The sequence below is a fragment of the Planococcus citri genome, chromosome 1 (genome assembly GCF_950023065.1).
Source record: "Planococcus citri chromosome 1, ihPlaCitr1.1, whole genome shotgun sequence".
NCBI lineage: Eukaryota > Metazoa > Arthropoda > Insecta > Hemiptera > Pseudococcidae > Planococcus > Planococcus citri.
Window position 1 is genome coordinate 6,744,059 of NC_088677.1, and position 26,845 is coordinate 6,770,903.

At 33.3% G+C, this 26,845-nt stretch overlaps 1 protein-coding gene across 1 annotated transcript in view; it reads right to left on the bottom strand.

Moving 5' to 3' along the window:
* Positions 1-26,845, bottom strand: part of Gdap2 (ganglioside induced differentiation associated protein 2) — a 151,658-nt gene that overhangs the window by 49,532 nt on the left and 75,281 nt on the right. The window contains exon 8 of the mRNA XM_065365114.1: positions 4,829-4,982. Coding sequence (XP_065221186.1) covers positions 4,829-4,982 — 154 coding nt within the window. The remainder of the gene's footprint in view (positions 1-4,828; positions 4,983-26,845) is intronic.

Here is a 26,845-nt window from a genome sequence, read left to right on the forward strand (position 1 = left end):
GTATAATTTTATACAATTGTACGTACGTTGTCGCTGTTTTATGGTTGTAAACAAAAAAAAAATGCATTTTTAATGATAAAACCTTTTGGTTGAAACAATACAACTCGCGTTCAGCGACGACAAATGTTTTACAAATGAAAATCTATAAAATGCAGCGCGACTCGTGTAATTACAACGAAATAATAAACTGCGCTGCCACTGTTGCTACAATAAGGCGAGAAATGAGGCGAGAAAAAAAACTCAATCTGTTGACTGAGTTCGTGTGTAGCAATGATCTGCGAGAGTGCATTGTATAGGATTTTCCTTCAAATTAGATAAAGGGGTAGGTACGATTCGAGTACAGGGTAAGGACAAGTTTTTGAGGGAAAAAGACAAAAAATTGTACAATTTTCGTATAGAGCTTTTATCCGACGACGACGACTACGACGTTTCAATGTAATTTGATATTTTTTCGCTGTAGTAAGTACACGAGCGCGCATTTACGAAATTAACGCAGGTTAACCCCAATACGCCACCGACGTTAGCCAATTCTCGTTAAATTAATTGGCCGACCAAATACGTTAGCAGTTACCACCCTTTAGAGTTGCCATTTTTTGCCTCACTTTTTGCCAATCTCATTTTCAAGAAAAGAACCACAGCGAGGCGATATTTTGGCAACAAATTGATGAAATCGAGCTGGCGTGGCGCGTGTCAACGAACTTTTTCCCAACATCGATTTCAGTCCTGAGGTTAGCCGCAATCTTCGTCGATGAGATGTGATTGGAGGGGACAAGAGACAGGAAAATGAGATTTAATGAGATCTCGAAATGTGTGGAGGTTGAAATTGGCATCGTTGAAGTGATTCCCTCTACCTCTATGGATTCGAGATTGTAAGAAATTATACAAAAGGGTGTATTGTGTGTTGACCGTTACTCAAATGAGTCAAAATTGGTCCGAGCTCGAACTTCCAGTAGAGATGCACCTAAGGATGGACCATTTTTGAGAGTTTCCTTTTTTAGAACTTTATCTCCTGAAGTTGTCGGATGTTGTGAGAAAATAATGTCCTATTGTTTGATTTCCTTTCAAGCTCGCGGAAATTTCAATTTTTAGTTAATTTTTTAGACTTAAATTTGGCCTCAAAATGGAGAAAAATCGGAATTTTGCCAAATTTACCAAGAAAGCTGGTTTTTGGTACATTTTTGATCCACCAAATCGTTTAGAAACGATTTTAACCGTTTTGAGCAATTCTGGAGCCCCCAAGTAGGTTTTTGAAAGCCGAAATTTCCACTAAACTTGACCCACTGAAGTTGAAAATCTACAATTTACTTTATTTATGACAATTTGGACGCTTTTTATGGAATTTTTAAAAAATCTAGAATTTCTAAAATATGGCTGGAGGGTTCAGAACAGCCTGGAACCATCTCCGATCGACTCGACTTACAAAATAAAATAAATTTTAGCTTTTCATCTTCATTGGGTAAAATTATGGAAATTTCAGCTTTTTAAAACATCTACTCTGGAGGCTCCAGAACTGCTCAAAACGATTCAAAATCGTTTCCAGTCGTTTCAGTGCCTTGAAAACATGGTACACTCCAAATAGTCCAAATTCCAACTTTCTATGTCGATAATTACTGATTTTAGATTGCAAAGTTCATTTCTGAGGATAGAACTTATTTTTTCATATCGAACATGATTGATCGTGTAAAGTCGAAAATCGAAAATGAATTGATTTTCGATGATGAAAATGATTTTTTTATATCGAACATAATTGACCGTGTGAGGTCTAAAATCGAAAATGAATCGATTTTTGGAATTTTATTAATCGATTTTCAATAATTATTACTGAATTTAGATTGCAAAGTTCGTTTCTAAGGATAGAATTGATTTTTTTTTCATTTTGGACATGATTGATCGCGTGAAGTCGAGAATCGAAAATGAATCGATTTTTGGAATTCGATTAATCGATTTTCAATAATTACTGAATTTATATTGCAAAGTCCTTTTCTGAGGATAGAGTTGATTTTTTCATCTCGAACAGGATTGATCGTGTAAAATCGAAAGTCGAAAATCGATGATGAATCGATTTTTGAAATTCGATTAATCGATTTTCAATAATTACATTTTAGATTGCGAAGTTCATTTTCGAGGATGAAAATGATTTTTTCATATCGAACATGATTGACCGCGTGAGGTCGAAAATCGAAAATGGATCGATTTTTGGAATTCGATTAATCGATTCTGATTGTGGAGTTCATTATTGAGGATAAAATCGATTTTTCATTTCGAACTTGATCGATCATATGGAATAGAAGATTGAAAATGAATCGATTTTTGGAGTTAGATTGATCGATTTTTTTACGGAAGGTGCAATGTTGAGTCGAAAATTGATTTTCAAGATCAATCAACTAAGATCGAAAATCGAAAATGAATCGATTCTTGGCATTCGATTATCGATTTTAGATTTTATGATCGATTTTCAAGTATTTCGATCATATAATATCGAAAATCGAAAATTGATCGATTTTTGTGATTCAATTGATCGATTTTCAATAATGATCGACTTTCGATTGGAAAGTCAATTTTATGAGATTACAATTGATTTTACGTTTTGAGCAGGCGATCGATTACTTTTGTAGCGTAACAGATGATTGAGAAAAGTTTAAAAATAATTGCCAAAAGTTCAACGTAGAGATTTTTTCGATAAAAGGCTCAATTTCCATATGTATTGTATTCCATAAGTTGGCCAATTTTTGGAATTTTCCCTGAAAAAATTGGAAGAAAAAATACAGAAAACATACATTTCTATGTTATTTGCACCTCACCTATGAACTTTTCGATTTTAATTTTCTGATAAAAAGTCAGGACTTTTTTTTACTTTCTTTTTTTTTGGGGGGGGGGGGAGGTGTTCGTAATTACTTGATTATTACACCCGTCGTCGTGTGAAATTTAAATCGAGTTGGTAAAGTCAAGTTTTGTATTTTCGGCCTTTCTTTCTTCTTCAATTCATTCTTCAATCCAGACTTTCTGTCTTTCCGTCTTTCGATCTGTCCATCTTTTCGTCTTTTTGCCTTTTTGCCTTTTCGCCTTCTCGTCTTTTTGTCTTTTCGTCTTTTTGTCATTTTGTCCTTTTGTCTTTTCCTCTTTTCATTTTTTCGTTTCTTTCTTTCTTTCTCCCATTCATCCTTCAATTCATTCTTTCATTCACATTCTCAAGAAACAAAACAAGTGGACAAATACGGCCCCAAACACCGAAATAAAACATAAATTGAGCGCAATTCATTCATATGGTAGCAGAGCAGTGGTTTATTCATAATATATGTCTCGGGTCACCAAAACTCCACTAAAATTTCAGCCCATATCAAACTTTTTCCCCATAAACTTGGCAAACGGATAAATTAATAAGTAAACAATTTCTGCTCCATAAACATCGAAATTAAGCAAATTTCACCTAAATGGTAGCAGAGCCGTGGTTCAGAACAATAATTCAAGAACCACCACAACTCCACTGAAATCCTAGCGCTACATTACGTTTCCTTAAGGAACCAAAAAAATCCACCAGATACATAAATTACTGCCTCAGACACCGAAATTCCATACAATTTGTCCACATGGTAGCAGAGCAGTGGTTCAGAACAATAATTCAAGAACTATCACAACTCCTTGAGGAACCAAAACAATCCACCCGATACATAAAATACTGCCTCAAACACCGAAATTCCATACAATTCGTCCACATGGTAGCAGAGCAGTGGTTCAGAACAATAATTCAAGAACCAATACAACTCCACCACAATCCTAGCCCAATTTTACCTCCTTCCCTCAAGAACCAAAAAAACGCACCTGATGTATAAAATTCTGTTTCAAACACTGAAATTCCATACAATTCATCCACATGGTAGCAGAGCAGTGGTTCGAAACAATAGCTCAAGAACCACCACAACTCCACTAAAATCCCAGTCCTGTATCACATTTCCTCTAGTAACCAAAAAAATCCACCTGATACCCAAAATACCGCCTCAAACACCGAAATTCCACACAATTCATCCACATGGTAGCAGAGCAGTGGCTCAAAACAATAATTCAAAAACTACCCCAACTGCACTGAAATCCCAGCCCATTCCTTAGCCAATGGAACCACAAAAACCCACCTAATACACCAAAAAATACTCCCTCAAACACCGAAATCCCAACCAATTCATCTACATGGTAGCAGAGCAGTGGTTCATAAAAACCAAAAAAATCGCCATGCCCCAAAAAAATAATCCACTCAGCACACTCCCATCTCCATTCTCCCAAATCCATTCCCCAATCCTTCAAAATTTTCCACCAGCCTCCCCAAAAGTCTAACCAGCGCCACCTCCATCACAATCCATCGCCATACTATTGCACTAGACTTTGAAAACTGGTACACCTCATTAAATAAATGAACGCCGTATAATTTTTTATCTACCATCGGTGGTGAATTACTTACTTCGCCAGCACACCAGACACGCTATTACCCAGGCAAAGGCCATTTATCAAATACACCTCGCACCCGTAGCCTAATAAATGTGACATTTGAGCATGACCTACGAGTACGAACCTGCACACACAACCCAAACCCTCACCTAAAAACCTAAACCCAAAAGTAAAAACATCAATAACAGATATACGAGTAAAAACTTTAACCGAATCTTTCACTCTCTCGTCATATAGTCGTCGTCATAATATAGCCATTGAAATAACCCACATACGTAATTCTTAACGCTAAAATAGTATAATTACAATTACCAGTATACGAGTTAGTAGGTACAGCTAACCTAAATATCTACGTACTGTATCGATAAGGTAGTAGGTATATTCAACTCACTTTGTCGAGATTTATGTCTTTGAATCGGAACCATTTGCCAACGAATACTATCACAGGTCTGCCATAACGATCGTGACCGCTTTGGTATAGGCAACCAATACCTGATATTTCGCTCAAATCTTCGGTTTTTGCTCGACGTAAAAGTCTTTCATATCTACAACAAAAGAAGAAAAAAATTCACCGTTAACACACACGTATCGATACATATTATAGTGGTACAGGAACAGGTACAGCTGAGTATTTCTACTGGAAAATGCTTTTGGCTCGCATTATCGCGCCTCTAAGACGTAGCAGGTATAGAGAAAAAAAAACTCTATACACGAATCGTTGAAAAATTACGATTACTCGTGCTCATCCTCTATTTCCAGCTAAATAAACATCGGGCAACGATTGAAATTAATGACAGAGCAACGCAACTATATAAACAAGAAAGAATACCAAGCGCGTTTATTCTTTACTGTAGAGTTTTTTTTTCCTACGCTGTGAAAATGGCATCATCTGGGTCATTGGCATTTAATAGAGTTCGCCTATGCCTACCTATAACTATAATATCTTCTTCACAACACGTGAATTTTTTTCCCCCCTCAAATATACCTACCTACCTACCTATCATATACCTAACGCCCTTTTACAGCGATAATATTAATAATTTATGAAATCGAACGCTGCAGACTTCATGAATAGACTTGTAGGTTTACTTGAACTGAAATACGTACACAACAATTGGTTGATGGGGGAGTAGAAGGGATCTCTATAAATATCACATTATTGTGTAACAATATTATAAAAAATGCCATCAGCATAGAACATGGGTTTTGGGCAGAAATTCGAGTCAATCAACGAAGAAAATAAATTTAAAAATGGGAAAAATTTGAAAAAATTAAAAAATTTGGAAAAATTTTTTTCAAAAAAAAATCAAAAAATTTGAAAAAATTTTTTTCAAAAAAAAATCAAAAAATTTGAAAAAAAAATTTTTCAAAAAAAAAATCAAAAAATTTGGGAAAATCGTTTTCAATACACATCAAAAAATCATCCCATCCAAAAATCCACAAATTCCAATTGCCCTCTTCAAACCCTATCCACACCACAATTCCATCAAAAATAAAAAAAATGTTTCAAATTTTCAAATCTTACTTTTCCTCTTCGGTCTCGGAAAACGTCATTTTTACAAACCGTCGCACTATTACAACAATAACGCAAATTTCACGCGCGCAAAGGGCAAGCAAAATTACACCAGAAGCGAAAACGCATCCGCGAGAGAGAAAAAAAAAGCTCAAGAATAGCAGCGCGAATCACGTCTATTCAATTGCACCGTGAAACCACAATGATAAAAGTGAACGGCGGTCGTTGTTGATAACGCGAATACACTGCACGATACCCATAACAACATCAACAATAACAACGCCATCGCCATCCACACACACACATAGTGAAAAGTGAAAACGGAACAGTCAACGCCACTTGGTAACTAAGACGCCGCGGCGCGTTCGAGGGGGGGCTGAGGGGGGTCGGAAAAGCGGCTCGAGGGGGTGGCGGAGGCGACAGGGTGGGAAAAGAACGTAATAACCGAAAATTCAGACAACCAGGCGATAATTTAACAGTACAGAATAAGATAAACAAGCTACTTCGAGGCGAACTCCTCGCCTCCTTTCATCATATATATGCTGTACTGTGGAGCAGGGGGACGTGGGGGTTCCTCGATTCGAGAGTCTCGCCCATATATGGCAGCCAACAGCAATAGTAAGTAGTAGATGGATCTGGAGAGCCAGACGAGAGACGAACATGGAGTAAAATTTGTTATTACGTTCGAATGAACTTTAACGCGGTTAGGTAAAGGCGTGCGAAATTATACGACACGATGTAATTCGATTACCATTACATACGAGTACACGACGACGAGTACCATTGTAAATAAACCAATAAACAATAAAACAGTTTTCTTCCCGAAAAGGCCAATATTCTCGTGTCTCGATGCCACATACATACGAGATTATTGGTACTTTAAATCGTCGAGTATTTCTTTATGTTGCAAAGGCCTCACAGTACAACACACCACGTGCATCGTGTCGTGATCTAGAATGGCAAAATGCCAATGTGCAGTTGTGCACCGCATGATACTCGTGAACACACTTTTCGCAGAAACACGTGTGCCTCACAATCTCGTGTGCTTTCATCGTAATTCGGCACAGCCAGCAACGCGTAATATTACCGAAATTGGTTCCTAGCTGACTTTATTGCCAATGAACACGACATGACAATCGTATACGAGTATACAGCTAATCTGAACTGGGGGAAATTTCATTTCGTGGCTTTTAATTTTTATCGAGAGTGTATTCGGTAGGAAACACCCTTTAGATTTGATGATTTTAATTTAGGACGAATTCTCGCCACGTTTACTTGATTTCCTGAGCTATTTACTGGTATTTATTGTACTAGAAATTATGATGCAATATTGATGACTGCAGTACTTATATAATTAATTGGTGAAAGAAATTATCATTACTTAGGGTGTACTCGTATTGTGAAAAAAAATGGCGGAGGATTTTGACCAAATTCAGCGGAGATCTTCATTTTGAGTTGAAAGTCACCCAGAAAAAATTTCAGCTCTGGAGGTGACTCTGGAGTAAAGATATGGGTCCTCGAGAGAAGACATTTCCGATTGTTTTTTTCGCTCTAGCCCTTACCCAACCTGTTTTTGGGAAAATGGTTCAGTTCCAAAAGATAAAATTATTTTAAAAAACAAGGGAAATTACAAATTCCACAACTTTGAAAAAAAAAGGCAATTTTCGTTGCAATATTTGTGGAGGGAGAAATTTTCGGAAAAACCCAAAAACTACCATAAAATAAAAAATTAAATTTTTGATTTTGAAGTTTTTGATTTTTCACCAAGAATTCAAAAATGGAAATTTTTGAATCTTGATTTCTTTGAAGATAAGAAAATATAGACTAATTCAAATCCTCTATGGCCATCTGGATATCGGATTCATGCACTCTCCTTCTGTTGGAAAAATAGTGATGGAAATATTGGTGATGTCAAAATTGATATCTCTCGCGATTCTATAACTAGCTCATCGAGATATCAGGATTGGACGAATTGCGGATGTCAAATGGGTTCCCTCCCCAATATTTACATATTTATAATATGTGGGGTTAAAGTTGGATTAATTGAAGCTTGAGCTAAGAAATGATTGAACTTTCGACGGAATGGTATATTTATGGTAAAGTTGGAAATATTCATTGAATTCTCAAAGTCACGAAAGTTGAATAAAAGTCCAAGACAAATTCACATTTAGGACATTTATTCTTATACTTAAGGGATAAAACAAAGACAAATAAAAAGGATCGCAACCCTGGGGAACTTTGGGAATACTTATACTAGGAGCAACAAAAAGGAAAATAAATATTGAAAAAAGAAAAAAGAAAGAAACAAAGTGAACCATCCGTTGAACTTAAAACTAAAATGCACGTCCTGAGTGATACGTCATTTTCAAACAAAAAGGAAAATAAAGAAAGACAATGTGAGCCAAGGTCTTGAAACTTAAATCTAAAGTTGGAATGGGAACCAAGGCAACTTGTTATTAAAACCTATCTCTGTGCATTTCAAAGAGTGATCTGAGACAGCTGAAGATTCACTAATTGACCCATAGGGACTTAACTTGAGAAACGATGATTGTCATCGCAGATGATGACAAAGTCCGAGGCTGCAGATGCCAAAATTCATCAAAGTCCAATAAATCACGAACTGAAGAAAGCTAAAGCTGGAAACAGTAGGAACTACAGTTGGAAATATTGAGCTAAAGATGGATTTATTGGTCTCTTCTGGATGGAAGTAAAGTTGGAACTATACTTGGTGGCGTCGATGTCTGCAGTCCTGCCTAAATTGTCTCGGATCAGAGCTTTTATAACTGCGCTTTTTACGAGAAATCGGGCGGGGGAACGTATGCAGTCAGTGGGGCACGCGCTCAACGCTTCTAGCGGCGCTATCTTTTGCAGCTGGCGCTAGAATTACGTCATGTTCGATTATACTCGGCGATATTCGTGTTGAACTGGTTTTCTATTGGTTGTTATTGTGAGAGTGGTGGACAGCTTGGCGCCACCACCTAAAAAACGATGATGTAATCGAGTATAATCGGATATGTTCGATAATTTCTTGATTATAATATGGACATAAGGGCCACCACCACTGAGTAGGAAGTTTAAATTGTCGCGGCTTGGTCACTGACGTCATAATTGGTCACTAAAATGATCAAAAATCTGTCGCTTAGGGGGTGGGAAAATATTCTGCTGCTATGGCGAATGAGAATTTTCCTCCCAATTAGGAGACAGGAAAATTTTCTCCCATTAAGGTGACTGAACTTTTTGTATGTAAATTTCTCCCAGTGTAGGTGATTGATAAAAATATTTTTCTCCCACATAAGTGGGAGAACTGCGTGTATTTTTCTCCCACTACATATTCGAGGAAAAACAGATTTCTGCAGACAAAAAAAAATACAAAATTACAAAAAGTATTTTTTGTATCATAATGAAAAAAAATCTCAGTCAAAAAACAAAATTCCACAGCTGAAAAATTTTTTTTTTTTGCAATTTTCGAGAAAAACGGATTTTTGTCAATTTGGTTAGAAAGCGGGAGTTCTTTGCTATTTTGGATAGAAACAATTTTTTTTTGCATTTTTTGGAGAAAGAAAAACAGAATTTATCAGTTTTGGCACTTTTGGCAAAAGAGCAAATTTTTGCAATTTGATCAAAAAATCCCAAAGTTTTGCAATTTGGTTAAAAAATGGGAATTTTTTTTAATATTTCATTAAAAAGCAGAATTGTTTGCATTTTTTACAAAAATCATTCACAATATTGAGTGAAAGCAAGGTTTTTGCAACTTGTACAAAAAACAAAATTTTTGGAAATTTTGAAAAAAAAACAGAATTTATGTATTTTTGGACAAAACCGAATTCTTAGTGATTTGAGCAAGGAAGAAATCTGACAAAAAAGAAAAATTATTGACAGACAGTATTTTTGAGAATTTTGGTAACAAAGCATGTTTTTTTGCAATTACATTCCTATTGCCCAAAAAAGCAGAATTTTTTAAAATTTTGATTGGAAAAACTGCACTTTTAACATTTCTTGGTGAAAAAATTGAATTTTTGCAATTTGACCAAAAAATCCAAAAGTTTTGCAATTTGGTTCGAAAAAATGGAGATTTTTCCAATTTCATTGAAAAGCAGAATTGTTTGCATGTTTTACAACAATCATTCACAACTGTGAGTAAAAGCAAGATTTTTACAAATTGTAAAAAAAGCAAATTAATTTTTGGCAATTTTGAAAAAAAATAAAAAATAGAATTTATGTATTTTTGGACGAAACAGAATAAATTCTTATTGTTAGTTATTTGAGCAAGGAATAAATCTGGCAAAAAAGAAAAATTATCGATCGACAGTAGATATTTTTGAGAATTTTGGCAACAAAGTACGACTTTTTGCAATTTCATACCTATTGCCCAAAAAAGCAGAATTTTTTAAAATTTTGATGGGAAAAATTGTTGATAGAAAAATTAAATTTTTGCAATTTTATTGAAAATCAGAATTTCTTGCATTTTTAACAAAAATCATTTTCAATTTTGGGCAAAAGCAAGATTTTTGCAACTTGCACAAAAAGCAAAATTTTTGACAATTTTGAAAAAAAAACAGAATGTTCATAATTTTGGACGAAACAAAATTCTTAGTGATTTGTGCATGAAGAAATCTGTCAAAAAAGAAAATTTTTGGCAGACACAAGATTTTTGAGAATTTTGGCAACAAAGCATGACTTTTTGCAATTACCAGCCCAAAAAAGCAGAATTTTTAAAATTTTGATTGGAAAAACTGCACTTTTAACATTTTTTGGTTAAAAAATCAAATTTTTGTAATTTTTCAAAAAAATACAAATTTTTGCAAATTTGAAGCAGAATTGTTTGCTAATTTGTGGAAAAAAACAGGATTTTTCATTGGAAAAAAATCAGGCTAAAATAGCAAAATATTTGCATTTTTAAATTCAAAAATGTTTCTCTTTCATAATTTTTGAAAAAAATCTAGGCTTTTTTGCAAATTAAAAAAAAAACAACAAAAAGAACAATTTCTTTGCAATTTTGGAAAAAAGTAAGATTTTGTTCTCAACCTTTTGAACATTCATGCACAACTTCAACTCATCGAATCCATAATTAAGGACTTTGTAGTAGTGAGTTGTCTTTATCATCCCAGTGTTGCTAACTTTTCTTTTCGAAAATTCTTAGGAGTCATTTTTGAAAACCCTTGGGGTTGTTGGGCTTTTTTTGTCGTCGTAGATGTCGTTGGAAAAAGAATAATTTCAAGCTCTTTTTAGTAACCTTGAAAATAGTGTAAGCTCCCTACTTTTGAAGTTTTGAACTGAAATTTCGAAATGTAGATGCATGTAATCAATTAATTTTGAATTTATCAAGAATGAAACCTTTCCTGGATACACCAAGTAAAATATCATAAATCTTTAGACTTCTCATTTGACAAAGAGCCAGCTCGATACTCGTTCGATTGAAAAACATTCAATTTTAAGAACATTTCACAAAGTTAAACACTTGATTTCTTGGAATTTTTTTTTTCATTTTTCTTGAGAATTCTCGAGAGAGTCTTGACTTCCTAAGGAAGCATGAAAAATTTTGCAATCCTAAAGATAAAACTTGGGATTTGGCAACACTGGATCATCCTGCTCGAACCATGTGTCCGGCTGCAGGGTGCACCAAGCCCCTTTTTTTCTCATTTGATAAACAGTAATTCTCCAAATCTGAAATTTTTCTGGCAAAATCATATCAAATATGTTGTAGAATTCGGTTTCTTTGTTTTGAAATAAGATTTTGAACTAAAATAATGATTTTTTTTCAAAATTGTTATTTTTTTGACATTTTTAGGCAGAATATGTTGAATTTTTCGCAATTTTTGGGAATCTGGCCAGAGCCCTATTTTAGCAATGTTGATTGTTGGTACCCCTGGTTGCATGAGAAAATATGTGCATAATATCTGAGCACTTGTTGCTCTCATATATCCAAATTTGCATTTGAAAAAATGTATGCTTATCGAACATGCAGCCCGCTCGATTGGTCAACTTTCACCACTCGTTGTACTTTGTATTAAAACTGGCCTTCGACGACCTTGAAATGAGAATGAAAAACGTCAGTCTAGGTATGAAATTTCAATTCCACCCCTCTGTGCCCGGTATCATTGACAAATCGTCGTATATTCAGCTAGACCACCAGACCACCAGTCCACCACCCACTCGTGCAGTTTTCCATTCAATTTACCCGGCGTAAAATTTTTTCGGTAGGTGTTGCGAATACAAACGATGAAACGACCGACTGACATCGACATCGACAGAGTGCGTATTTACGTCGAACACGTAGGCGATACGTCTAAAGTTTTCAGTGTGACGTCATTAAAGGCTGGTCTGTCTATTTTGCCGTTGTGGATTATTTTTTTCTCGTTTCCATTATAATACTCGTAGTATGCTCTATGAGTATATTAAATGGAATATAAATGAATGGAGAATTAAAACGTACTAATTTAGAAGATGCGTGGCTGAGAAAAAGACTCGGAATAACCAAGGCTGAAGTTCAAATACGTTTATAATGAGGATTTCGCAGATGTAAAGTTGAGGAAATAAGAAGGATGAAGAATGCGCGTGGTTATAACTTTCAACGTTCTTTGTTACTCGATATAATAATTATAAAGTTGACTGCTAAACTATAGAAGTGAAAAATGGATTGTTGAATGTTAATTGTTTGAAGGATTATTTCGTTCAGGGATTTCCCATATGACAGGTTCGTTCGGATTTCGTATTTTTTGAAGGATTTGAAAGTCAACAGTGTCTTAATTAGCAGATTACAATTTTTAAATCCCACAAAAATGAATCGAAAGAGTATGCAAAACATCACCAGCCAAAATTTCAAGCTTTAAAGCACTTTTTTCGATTTTTGGTGAATTTTTGAAAATATTTGAGCCAAGATTAGGAAACCAACCTTATTCTGTTGTTCCTAATTTTGTCTTGCATTAAGGTCAAAATGGCATAGGATCTGCGTTTGAGCAAAATTTGAAGAATTCTCATTCTTGAAATTTTAAAAATGTGTTATATACTCAAAAGTCCACAAAATCTTGCTTTCTACTCCAAAATTTCAAAAATTTTGGTTTTCTCAAAATTTCAAAAATGTTGGTTTTTTCAAAATTTCAAAAATTTTGGGTTTTCCAAAATTTCAAAAATTTTAGTTTTTCCAAAATTGGAAGAAAATTATTTATTTTTCAAAATTTCAAAAAACGTTAAGTATTATTTGGTTTGCTTTTTGCTTCTTTTCCAAAATTGTAAAAAATTCTGCTTCTTTGGCAAGAATTACAAAAATTCAATTTTTGTTTTTTACTAAAATTTCCAAAAATTTGCTTTTTCAAATTTTGCATTCTAATTGTTTCCAAAATTACCAAAAATGCAATTTTTGAGCAAAAAATGTCAGAACTTTTTGCCCTTTTGGTCAAAATTGTCAAAAACCTCTGATTTATGTCAAAATTTCTCAATCTTGCTCTTTGGCAAAAATGCTACAAAATTCTGATTTTATTATTTAAAAATTAATAGAATTCTGTTTTTTCTTTGAATTGCAAAAAATCCTGTTTTGGAGTAATATTTTTGTTGAAAATAGCAAAAAAATTTGTTTCTTGGTGCCAAAAATGCAAAACGTTTTGCCCAAACTACAAAAAAACTTGACTTGCTTCAAAACTGCAGGAATTCGTGTTTTTCCCAAAAATGCAAGGAATCCTACCAAAATAATTGCCAAAAACTGTATTTGTGCCAAAATATCAAAAAATCTGTGTTTTTGTCAAAATGGTTAAAAGTAATACTTTTTTTCAAAATGTGCTTTTTGACCAGTTGCAGATAGGTAATCTTAGTTTTTTTGGTCAGAAATTGAAAAAAAAAAATTAATTTCTCAAAAATTGCGACAGATCATTTTTACCCTTTTTTTTGTCAAAAGTGTGAAAAGTCTAACTTTTTTGCTACAAATTACAAACAATCCTTTTTTTTACAAAATTTCGAAAAAATTTGTTTCCCTTAGTTTTACATAAAATTACCTACCTGTCGCCAAAAAATGAACAGAATCTGCCTTTTTGCCAAAATTGCCAAAAACCTCTTCCTTATACCTAACGTTTCAAAAAAAAAATCTGTATGTTTTGTCAAAATGGTCAAACGAAATATTAGGAGCTTTTTAAATTCCGTTATTTTTTGACAAGAATTGAAAAAAGTTCTAATTCCTTGAAAATTTGCATAAAATCGTTGTCTTTTCGGCCAAAAATAAGGAAAAAGTTTTACTCCCAAAAATTAAAAAAAAAATCTGATCAAATATTAATTATCCTGTTTTTTTTTCAAAAATGTTAAAATTCCTGATCTTTTGCCACAAATGAATCCCTTTTTTGCCAAAATTGCAAAAAATTTGTTTTCTTGAAAATTTGAAAAAAATACAGCCAAGAACTGAATAAATAAATCTTGCTTTTGGTAAAAATTTTTGAAACCTTTTTGTTTGTGTCGTTTGAAAAAATTCTGTTTTTTGTCCAAAAATGATCAGAATTACAGCTTTTTAAATCCTGATTTTTTGGGAAGAATTGCAAGAAAATCTGTTTTATTGAAAATTTGCTTAAAATCCTGGTCTTTTTGGCCAAAAACCTTGAAAAAATTATTTCCCAAAAATTCCAAAAAATCTGATTATCCTGCTTATTTTCCGAAAGTGTAAAAAATCCTATTTCTCCCCCTCCCCATACACGAATTATGAAAAATTAAATTAAATAAAATTTTGCTTTTTGCCGAAATTGTCAAAAATGAAGAAATTCGGTGTTTTTCGTCAAAATGGTCAAAAGTGAAGCTTTTCGAATACAGATTTTGTTTGCCAGGTTTTACGTCGAAAATTGCGGAATATTTTTTTGTTCCAAAAATAGCGAAACATTCTGCTTTTTTGTCAGGTTGCTTTTTTGCCAAGATTCTTGAAAATTATGATTTTTCCATAATTTTAATTTTTTTTTCTTTTTAAAACAGCAAAAAATCATGTTTTTTGCACAAGTTACAAAAATCTTACTCGCATTAAAAATTGTAAACGATCGAAAAGTTCTGCTTGAAGCAAAAATAATTTCAAAATCCTTATTTTTTACAAAATCACAGAAAATGGGAGGGAGGGGGAGGGGGTTCTCAAACCAGAACAAATTTTACTTTTATATTTGATTTGGCAAAAATTCTATTTTACTCGAAATTTGCCAAAAACTCACAATTTTTAGTCTAAATTGTAAAGAAATCCTGCAATTTGGCAACCTTGTAAAATTGTACATGAAATCTGTTTTCGATCAAAATCCAAAATTTGTCATTCCTTTTCATTTTTGATTGGATATTCTATAAAAAATTCGTTCCTCAGAAAAATTCCCAAAACTGTGAAAGAAAGAAAATTGGGCAAAATTATGTCAAAAGTGGAAAAAACCAAGACACTTGTTAAAAAAAAAAATCCAGTCATTGCCTTTAATTTTTAATGGAGGATTTTTTTTAAGGTACCACATTTGAAAATTTTACGTCGATTCAGAATCAGATTCTTGTTTTTTATATTTGAAGGGGAAGATGGGGGAAGGGGGGGTCGAAAATAAAATTTATTGGCAAAAGTCAAAATTTTATTCAAGCTTTTGATTTACCTCTTGAAAACATTTTTACTCGTAATTTCATTTTTTTTTTCAAAAACAAATGTTCAAGTTCCATCAATTGAATAGGTAATAGAATTCTGAAAATTTTCATTTTCCAAAATGAGTTTTTGAACCAGATCCATTTTTTAAAAAAAATTTCGACGAATCTGGCACGAATCCCACACAACGCAAATTTAAACCATAAAATCTTACCAATTTTTTCGCCAATATGCCCAGAAAGGATTACAAAAACACTTTTATATCAAAAAAATGTGATATTCTCATACTTTCAACGATGCCAAGCTAGCTACTCGATCATTGCATTCTACATAACATAAAAATGATGAAAATTTCCACATCCAGGGAAGCAGAAAAAAAAAATAACCATTGATAATATTTCCAACCGAGAACTACGTTGCTCGTGTCCCTCTATAGCATCAAAACACTCTCAGTTGAATATATGTAATCTGCGGCGCATTAAGCTCTCTAATTGGACTCGATATCAATTTACAACAGTGCGCAATAAAATTACACCAGCTCGCAGCACACCTTTCTCCTCTCGAAGACCATCGCAGACTACTGACGTGAGCCAGAGCCAATAATTCGTCGCAAAAAGTTAACACTCGTCATTTCCTTTTTACATATAGTTACTTATAGGAATACGAGTACTCGAATTCCATTATTCATCGTATAAAGAGAAGACCCACGAGTAATAATCTTCGTCGTGTGCTCTGTTGTTGTGGCAATTTTATTCGCATCTTGAGAATAGAATTTGATTAAAAATTTTCACATCGGACGTAATTTTTCCGCTTTAATTATTCGAAAAACAGGAAGACTGTATTTACATAGGGACTACTATACGAGTGCGAGTACGAAATAACACACGTACCTACGTACTATAATTTTTCGAGGATTAAAATATATAAACTCGATATAGCTACCAGAGTCCTGCACGGTATAGTTAAAAGTTATCTGCGTTAGTCGCGTGTCGTGTGCGGTAAGCTACCAAATATAACTCATCCAAAAGCAGTTATATTAGCGTTAGCCTATGCGGATAATTTTGTAGTTAAAATGACTAAACTACCTGCGATTATACCGCGCTCTTATCGGAAATGTAATGTTCGATTCTGTCTTATCTGTTTGATGAGTCACCAAAATGTATTGTTGAGACACCAAAGAACCGAATGCGGTTAACGTATGGTTATTAACCTAACTTACCGCTGGTTGCGCGCGCCGACAAAAGTAACTGCAGTTTGTAACCTGTAGTTAAATTAGCCGATAGCTCCGGCGGTTATCCGGCTATTTTAACTTAACCGTGCAGTACTCTGATAGCTACTCGGAATAAAAACCTCGTCATCGCTCCGAATATACAGCCATGATTCATGCACACTTCGCGTCAAAAGAGACCCACGGATGGGCAGAGGGTACTAGGAGGGGAGACAAACCTGCACCGTGTTGTGTTTCGTACACACGACGACCTATAGTTAAATTAACGTTAATAAAATTGCCTAACTGCGACATTCGAAGGAGCAAGAAGAGCAGGTTTGATGGTGATTCACGTGGCGACGACCATCCAATCCAGCTGACCGAATGCTCAATAATTCAAAGTCTCCTATACGTGTTTATTATCGATTAATAGATAAAATACGCGTCCGACTTGTACAACGATGCCCTGTAAAAGAAATCAGCGTGAAAATTGCCCTTTCGTAAGCGTTCGAGCATAAACTTTGTTTTATGGTAGGGAGGGGGGAAAAAATCCCAAGAAATAGTCCTCGTAACATTTTATAAATTAAAAAGGAAAGGAATAATGGGGAAAAAACTCAACTCATGTACGTACAAGTGGTGAGTAGGCAGAGGCACGAGTAAGGTATTCGTTGTTCAACGGCCAAGAAAGAAAAAAATAAAAATATAATCAACCAACGTGACATTTTAAAGTAAACTGTAACGACCGTTACTTTATATAGTATATATAATATATATTGATCCATATTTTTCCAACAAATTATTACACAGGAAATGGGACAAAAAAACAGCGAATCGTCACGAAATCGAATCTATACTTGTCTCGTCGTCGTCGTAGTCGTCGTCAGTTGACCCCTCGAGTAAGGAATAAAGTGATTGAATAATATTCCACAAATATAACGAACTCGTATATAGACATACGAGTAGGTATAAAATTACAGTTACACTCGTGCGAGCTTCGAAATGGAAAATTTTTAGCCAAATTAAACCCTCGCATCGGATGCGTTGACTTCTGGTTTTATTGCGTCATCGATGTACGCTCACGATATGGGTAAAATAAGAAATAACTAACGAAGAGCCTTTCAGGATAAGATAGGGAAATCGACACTTTCTCTAATTTTTACGAAATTCACCCAAAATGTTAGTTTTGATGTAAAACCACCCCAAGAAATTTTTTGAGCCGACCCCCCCCCCACCATGGCCCAAAAATGTGCCCATACTTGCTCAAAATTAGAAATTCTTGTTTTCTAGGGGGGAGGGGGAGGTGGTCCAAAAATTAAGAAACCTTCACATAAAATAATTATGAGGTAGGTGAGTGTGTGAAATTTTTGTCGAAAAAAATGTTCACACTCAAATACCAAAAATCACAATCGACGAAGTTGGACGAATTGTTAAACAAATTAAAAACAAGAAATCGCCTGGATATAGGACAAAATCGATGGAAAAATCATCAAAGAATTTCCACCCCGGCTGATTTAGTATATCATACAAATTTTCAACATGATAAAGAGTACTTACAACTGGATTCTATCTATCCTAACCAATAGAAATTATGCAGAAGTTATTCTCATTCATAAACCAGGAAAACCAGAACATGAAACCTCATCATACGACATTTAGCTTATTGCCAATCCTATCTAAAATCTTTGAAAAACTAATTTTACAAAGGCTGTGGCCAATTCTGGAAAATAGAAAGCTGATTCCAAACCACCAATTCGAATTTTGTTTAAAACCCAATAGGTACTATCCAGCAAGTATGTACATCGTCTCGTCAAAAAAATTAACAACTCTCTCAAAGATAAAAAAATGTATGCTGAGGCTTTAGCTTGCAATCACATATGGCATGCTGGTCTCTTAATGAAACTTGAAAACTATCTTCCAAACATACTATACAATCTTCTGGCTAACTATCTAAGTGATAGAAAATTCAGCCCTGACTTCAGAGCAATCTGAGCAGGAGTACTTTAAGGAAGTGTATTGAACCCAATATTATATCTTCTCTACACAGGCTACATCCTTTTGACAAGCAACATCACAATGGCAATATTTGTTGATGACACTGCAATTACCACACAAGATTTTGATCCAGATGTTGCAATGGACAAATTACAAAACAACTTGAACGCAATAAATGAATGGTGTCAAACTTGGAGAATCAAAATCAGTAGTGAAAAATTGAACTATGTTCTTTTTACCAGAAGAAAAGTCGAAACTACTAGCTCACTAATGTTTAATAACAATGAAATGAACGTCGTCATATATCTGGGATCACACCTTGATAACCATCTCGCATGAAGACATCACATTCTGAAGAAGAAAACTCAACTCGACAAAAAACTTGAATAAGCTTTATTGGCTTCTTGGAACACTAGTAAATGCTGAACCAATAAAACAAGATCTAGGGTCAGTAGCACAATGCAGGTTTAAACCAGAGTTGTAGGTGAACTCTGGTTTCAGTAACTAAAATGCAGTGTAGCACAATGGACAATTAAACTGTTTTTACAGCTTGAACCTGGTTTTACTTAACTCGACAATTTTTGGAGGTTAACCTAGGATTAACAAATTTGTACGTGTTCATTGGTTGTTTCAGGTTGTGTGATTACTGATTATTTTGCAAATGGAAACCGATAACTTCAAATAATACCAACTTTTGACAAAGAAGAAGACGTATGGACATTTTACCTCAAACAAATTAATTTCCTGCAGCAAAAAAATAAAATCTAGTCAACTATTCGTTCAAGAATATTTATTTTTTTAAATTTATTCAAAAATTAGAAATTTGTTTCCAATTGTAAGATATTTCTAATAATTGAAAATATGTATATAATCAAAAATTGCTCCAAAACATTGATATCACAGACATAACCAACAATAATTGCGACAAAATTTGGTTAAATAACGCGTTATCAAACGATTAGTTAATCTAAACCTGAACCAATGTTGTGCAACACTACAGAAGTTGAACCTGGTTGAAGATTTAAACCAAGTTCAGCTAAACCAACCCGCATTACGCTACTGGCTCTAAATGTGCAAATGTTTATTCAAACCAATTTGGTCCTATGGTATTGAACTATGGGGTTCAGCTAGTGAATCTAATATCCTGATTATCAAAAGATTCTAGAACAAAATTCTAAGAAAACTTATAAACGCGATGTGGTATGTGAAGAACAGCACAATTCCTAAAGATTTGGAAATACCTAGTGTGAAATCAACGATATCCATAAGAAGTAGGTAACATCTATCAAGAAAGGATTTCTAACCATGACAATGTATTAGTCAAAAATCTTCTGAATCCTGATCAAGAAATATACCGTCTGTGTAGATGTCACATATTGGACCTACCAGTGAGGCTTCAATCTTAATAAATGTTGTAACAGATTGCTTTTTGTTCCTTCAAATAAATAATAATGAAAAAAAATTCATAATAGGTAGAGTTTTTTGGAGGATTGAAAAATTTCAAAAATTTGTAGAAAAAAATGGGGAGGATGCCCTCTGCAAAATTTATTTTTGCCAAAATTATCAAAAAATCTCAACTTTTTGTAAAATCACCAAAATGTTCGAAAAATCTTATTGCCAGTATAATTGTCAAAAAGTCTCATCTTTGCCAAAATTGTACAGAAGTTTCTTTTTTATGAAAAATTATGAAGAAATCTCAACTTTTTTCAAAATTGCCAAAAAGTCCTGTTTTTTGCCACAATTGTCGAAAAATACCTACCTTAGTAGCCAAAATTTCAAAAATTGCTACTTTTGCCGAAATAATTAACCAAAGAAGTCGTGGTCTGGTTATGTTTTTCGCCAGAATTGTCTGCAAAGTTCTGTTTTTGGCTAAATTGTAAAAATAAATCTCATTCATGTCAAAATTGTAAAGAAGTTCCTTTTTTGTCAAAATTATAAAAAACTCGTAACTTTTGTAAAAATTGTAAAAAAAACTCTAGCTTTTAATTTTCAAAAAATTCTGTTGCCAAAATTGGACAGAATTCCTGCTTTTGTGAAAATTATCCCAAAAGGTCCTGTTTTTTGCCAAATCATTGTCTTTTTTTTCATAGTTATCAAAAAAACTTCTGCTTTTGGCCAGAATGTTTAAAACTCCTGCTTTTTGTCAAAATTGTCAGCAAATTGCACTTTTTTGACGAGATATTTTAGGCAAAGACCCTTTTTTTTTTGACAAGTTATCCAAAAAATTCTGTTTTATGCCGAAATGGTCAATAAAATCTTGTTGGCCAAAACAGTCTGAAAGTACAGTTTTTGCAAAAACTGTCAAATGAAAAAGTCCTAACGTTTGTCAGAAATTGTCTGAAAAGTGCTGCTGTTTCCATTTTTAAAATCAATCTTTGTAATTTTACATTTTTCCTCTTGATTTCTTTTCTATTAATTTTTTCTATGTAGTTCTCTAAATGCTAAAAAATTAATTTTTCAAACGATTTGTCCCTTTTGATGGATCAATTTTGATCGACAATTTTTTTCCTCTCACTGTCGAGCCAAATTTGGATTAAGTTAGTCAATTTTTTATGGTTTGTAATTTTCATTGAAAAACACATGAATTCGACTATTTTTGGAATCACTTTTTTTCATTCACTTTCATGAGACGTTGAGCTGATTTTTCTATAGTCGTGTAAAGGTGTAAATTACCTCTTGATTTTGGGACAATTATTTGATTTTGAACCAATCCATGATCTTGAACGAATGTTAAATGACATTTTAGTACAATTTTGGGATTTTTAAAAAAAAAGTGTTTGAATTTTGGTAAGATTTGTTGAACACGTGAATGTGGTACTTTTTGGATTTGAAAAAGAATTTGTTAAAATTTTTGAAAATTGAAATTGAAATAAAAATTCGCTTGTATTAATTTTGAGTTAGACCACGCTGAACAATTTTTGGGTAATTTGCCCATTCTTGATAACTTTTTGTAAGTTTGACTCGCGATATTTTCATTTTGAAGGATTTTTTTTCACCAAGCATTGTGGAAACGTGCTTAAATTGAAAAAAATGTGAGAAAAAACTGAATGGCCCAAAAAAAATCCAATTTTTTTACCAACTTTTTTCCGATTTTCAAAATTGCAAAGTGAATTTTTTTCGAATTCGAACCCATTCGCGATCGTAATGTGATTTACTCACGAGCTGTGAAAGTTGTCGAAGAAAAAGGATTGAAATGATATGTTTGGATTTCTCCATGGAGGTCGTAAAAAAACACTGAGGAGAAGGAATTGGAAAAACTTGCCGGTGATGAAATTTTATAGCTAATTTCTATTTTCGTGATGCTTATTTTAACAATTGTTTCGTCATCGGAAATGTTTATCGTAATGTTCGTTTCGTGATTTTTCTCGAATACTCAAATATTCATACCGATTTCTATAACGATTCGAAAAACAAGTTCGATTTTTCAAGCATACAAAAACAGAGATTAGAGAAACTCGCGATGAGCTCGCACAAGTCAAGATGAATGGTAGGTACAATCTCACACAGCTATTCGGCTAACGAATGCGACCTCACTTCACTCGCTCCTATTTTAACCCTTCTATTGAAAAAATCCCGTCACCGCAAAGTCAAATGGAACTCTGTGATTGAAACGAAAAGCCATATCTTACAATTAATGCTCGTTTAATATCGACATCCATCCTGCGAACAAAGTGTCCAATTAGATTAGTCGAGCTTTTGGTCTAATGTTCGAAGCTATTAACTAAAACGACGTTTGCTAATTGATTGATAATTGACGATCGAACTCGAGTCATGTTCCCACAACTCACCTTGTTCGCTTAAAATATCTTCGCTTACGATTCGACCTATCGAAATTGATTATGACTTCGCTCGTCGTAGGCGATAACACGAAATAGGTACCTACTACCATTAAGTCGTACAGTACACCTTTCGTGCAATCGAATCGATTATTTATACTACTCGATTAAAAGAAATGCGTTTCAAGTATCTACCAATTTCAACAGCCAAAAAAATCAAATTTTTTTGTTTTTCTCGGTTTTTTCAAAATGGCAATAATTGCCATAAAATTGATACCACTATACTCCAAAATATTTCCCATTTCAGAAGTGATAATTATCTTTCGATGATATGGCTTAATTTGTTCACTTTTCGACTAAAACTTCTGGGCTCCAACCCCCCTCCCATCAGTCTCATCCATTCTTTTTTTCGAATAAATCATCATCATCATCATCATCACCATCATCATCACCATTATTAAAAATTCATAGTGGCATTCTTTCTGGATTTTTCCAAATTTTTGAATTATATTTTTGAAATTTAGCAAGCTTTTGAAAATTCAACTCTACAAAAAGCTCAACTTCGAACTTTTGAAATTGCTGGCAAATATATTGAAACAATGTACTCTCAAATTGATTTTGAAACGCCGCGAACGTGATCGATTGTGTTTAAAATAAAAAATAAATTTCAGCCTCAAAAGTGAACTTGTCGATCATTATCAAAAATCGATCATTCGAATCGCAAGAATCGATGCCTTTTTTGATTTCTGATCTCATATAATTGATTGAGTTCGAAATAAAACATGGCTTTCAACCTCAAAGATACCCTTTCCGATCAGAAATCGATCAATCGAATCCTAAAAATCGATTAATTTTCAATTTTCAAACTCATATGATCACTGATCAGTTATGTTCGGAATGAAACATGAAAAATAAAATTTCGTCTTCGAAAATGAACTTCTCAACCAAAAATCGATTAATCGAATTATGTTAGAAATGAAAAATTGGTTTTCTCCTCAAAAATTCATTTGCCAATCAAAGATTGATTATCGATAATCGATTAATCGAATTCCAATAATCGATTTTTGATTTTAAATGACTTATCATGTTGAAATTTGTTTCCTCCTCAAAACTTCATTTTCCGATTAAAAAAATCGACCATCGAAAATCGATTAATCGAATTCCAATAATCGAGTCATTTTCGATTTTTGATCTCATATGATCAATCCTGTTAGAAGTGAAAAATTGATTATCTCCTCAAAAATGCATTTCCCGATCGAAGATCGATTATCGAAAATCGATTAATCGAATTCCAATAATCGATTTTTGATTTCATAATGACTATCATGTTGAAATTTTATTTCAAATTTTCTCCTCGAAACTTCATATTTCGATCAAAAATCGATTATCGAAAAACGATTAATCGAATTCCAATAATCGAATCATTTTTTATTTTTGATATTTCAGGATCATCAATCAGGTTGGAAATTAAAAATTGAGGTTCTCTTTAAAAATTCATTTCCTCTACTATTTCCTGGTCAAAGATCGATACAGATAATCGATTAATCGAATTCCAATAATCGATTTTTGATTTCATAATGGCTATCATGTTGAAATTTTATTTCAAATTTTCTCCTCAAAACTTCATTTCTCGATCAAAAATCGACTATCGAAAGTCGATTAATCGAATTCCATTAATCGAATGATTTTTCATTTTTGATCTTGTATGATCAATCAGGCTGAAAATTAAAAATTGTGGTTCCTTTCAAAAATTCATTTCCCGATCAAAGATCGATTATAGATAATCGATTAATCGAATTCCAATAATCGATTTTTGATTTCATAATGACTTATGTTGAAATTTTATTTTAAATTTTCTCCTCGAAACTTCATTTTTCGATCAAAAATCGATTATCGAAAATCGATTAATCGAATTCCAAAAATCGATTTCTGATTTCACAATGACTACTCATGTTAGAATTTTTTTTATTTTCTCCTCAAAACTTCATTTTTCAACCAAAAATTGACTATTGAAAATCGAATAATCGAATTCCAATAATCGAATCTTGTATGATCAATCATGTTGGAAATGAAAAATTGATTTTCTCCTCAAAAATGCATTTCCCAATCAAGATTGATGATCGATACTCGATTAATCGAATTCCAATAATCGATTTTTTTCATTTTCTCCTCAGAACTTCATTTTTTGATCAAAAATCGACTATCGAAAATCGATTAATCGAATTCCAATAATCGAATCATTTTTTAATTTTTGATGTCGTAGGATCAATCATGTTGGAAATGAAAAATATATGTTCTCCTCAAAAAATTAATTTCTCGATCAAAAGTCGATAATCGAAAATTCGAGTCATTTTCGATTTTTGATTTCATATGATCAATTATGTTAGAAATGAAAAATTAATTTTGTCCTCAAAAATTCACCCCTCAATCAAAAATCAAGTAATCAAATTTCAATAAAAAATCAATTATTTTTTCTTCAAAATTAACTTTCCGATCAAAAATCGATAAATCAGTTTGAAAAGTCGATGCATTTTTGTTTTTTTTTTTGTTTTGCAAAATATTTTCAAAACTACTCTCATTACTCAAAACACTGAAAACATATTTTTTCAAGTTTCAGCAATCCCGAACAATTTTACTCCAAATTTGGGCCTTATTACGAGATATTTCAATTACTGAAAAAAAAACCACCTATAATTTTTTTTCAAAGTAATAATTTGTAAAAATGTAATTTAACTGATCGATTTTTTCTATTTTGAGGTCAATCGTACAGAATATTCAAATTTGGCCCTTTCAGATCTATTCAGACCCCACAGCTTATTCTTAAAATCCCCCCCCCTTTCAAAAATCCACTGATGACTTCTACTAAACAGCTTCAAACGGTGACCAATCAATTAAGGAGTCACTAGAAACCTCGATGTAACTCAATTTTTACCTCGATTAGATCAATATTCGGAAAAAATTCGTCAAAATTTGAGAAATAAAGCTTACAGCATCTGAAATTTTACACGCTCCTACAATAAATTTCTGTTATCTCCACCAAAAACTTCCTTCCTCGTGAGAAGATTTCAACGCAATTCATTCCATCGTAGAAAATAATACGCAAAACACGAACTTCTTCTATACATACGAATATGCAACCCATCAACAGCAACACCCAACAACTCGTCACCATGACCTACACATCCAAACCACAACACAAGGAAACGACCAAGTTTCACTTTCCTACCAACCGTCATACCAACGCACTCTGCACCATAAGCATAAAACTGAATATCGCCAGACTTTCAAAGCTCAACAGCAGATATCGCTGGAGGTACGTTTATCGTAGGTCAAGTTCCGCTACACATAAATCAATCGTCAAATGGGAAATAAAGTTCATAGTTTACTCGAACCAATTTAGCAGCACGTTGTTTTCTTGCCAAGACGCTGATACTCTCCAAAAAATTTCGTGCTCTGGTAATTACACAAAAGAGGAAAAATGGAAAAACTTTCGCATTCTTTGCAAAATGACCCGATCTTCGTGCAGTACTAAATTAAATATTTGTACGAGATAGTTTCAGCCAAAAAATTCCGCATCATTTTTCTTATCATTATTAATTTTTTGTTTTTTCCTCTCAACCAAAAAAAAAAAAAAAAACACCACGATAATGAAATGGAAATTTTAAAAAATCGTATATTACGCAACAATGTCGTACCCATATTTTCTCCATGTTTTTTTTTTATTTTTTTTTTGTTCTTTGAATCTTCGAGTGATTAAACTAATATCATGGAGAGTTGTTTGTACGAGTATAATATGCTCATGTACATATCTTGTGTAGGTACATGTAGATGGTTCTAGAGAAAAATTTATCGCGAAATATAAACATCATAAAACCAGCATGAGAAGATAAACATTTAAATGCAAATACGACCTACTTTCACCATTTTTTTTTCTTATTTTTTTATTTAAAACTAAATATCGTTCGCGTAGGCAGATGTGTAAATTAATGGTGCAGACTGCTAAATTCCAGCACATGATCATGATACGTATTATGAGTACCTAACTAGGTCTACTCGCAGTTCTCATGATCAAATTTGTGTAATTTTCTGAAAATGGAAGAGGAGAAGCTCACTAATTGTGGACTCTGGGATATTAAATTTGATTTTGTCTCACATTGCGTTATTTCTTGAGACCAAATTTATAGCTCAAAAGAAAATCCCCCCCCCCCAAAAAAAAAGATGAAAATTTTAAAAAAATTCTCAAACTTCAATATTTTCCAAGAAATACGAGATTGTAATGAGTCCATTTTCACAAAAATTGGCAACAATTGTCAATTTTTTTTGCAGAAAAATCAAAGTTTCCGAAAATTTATGAA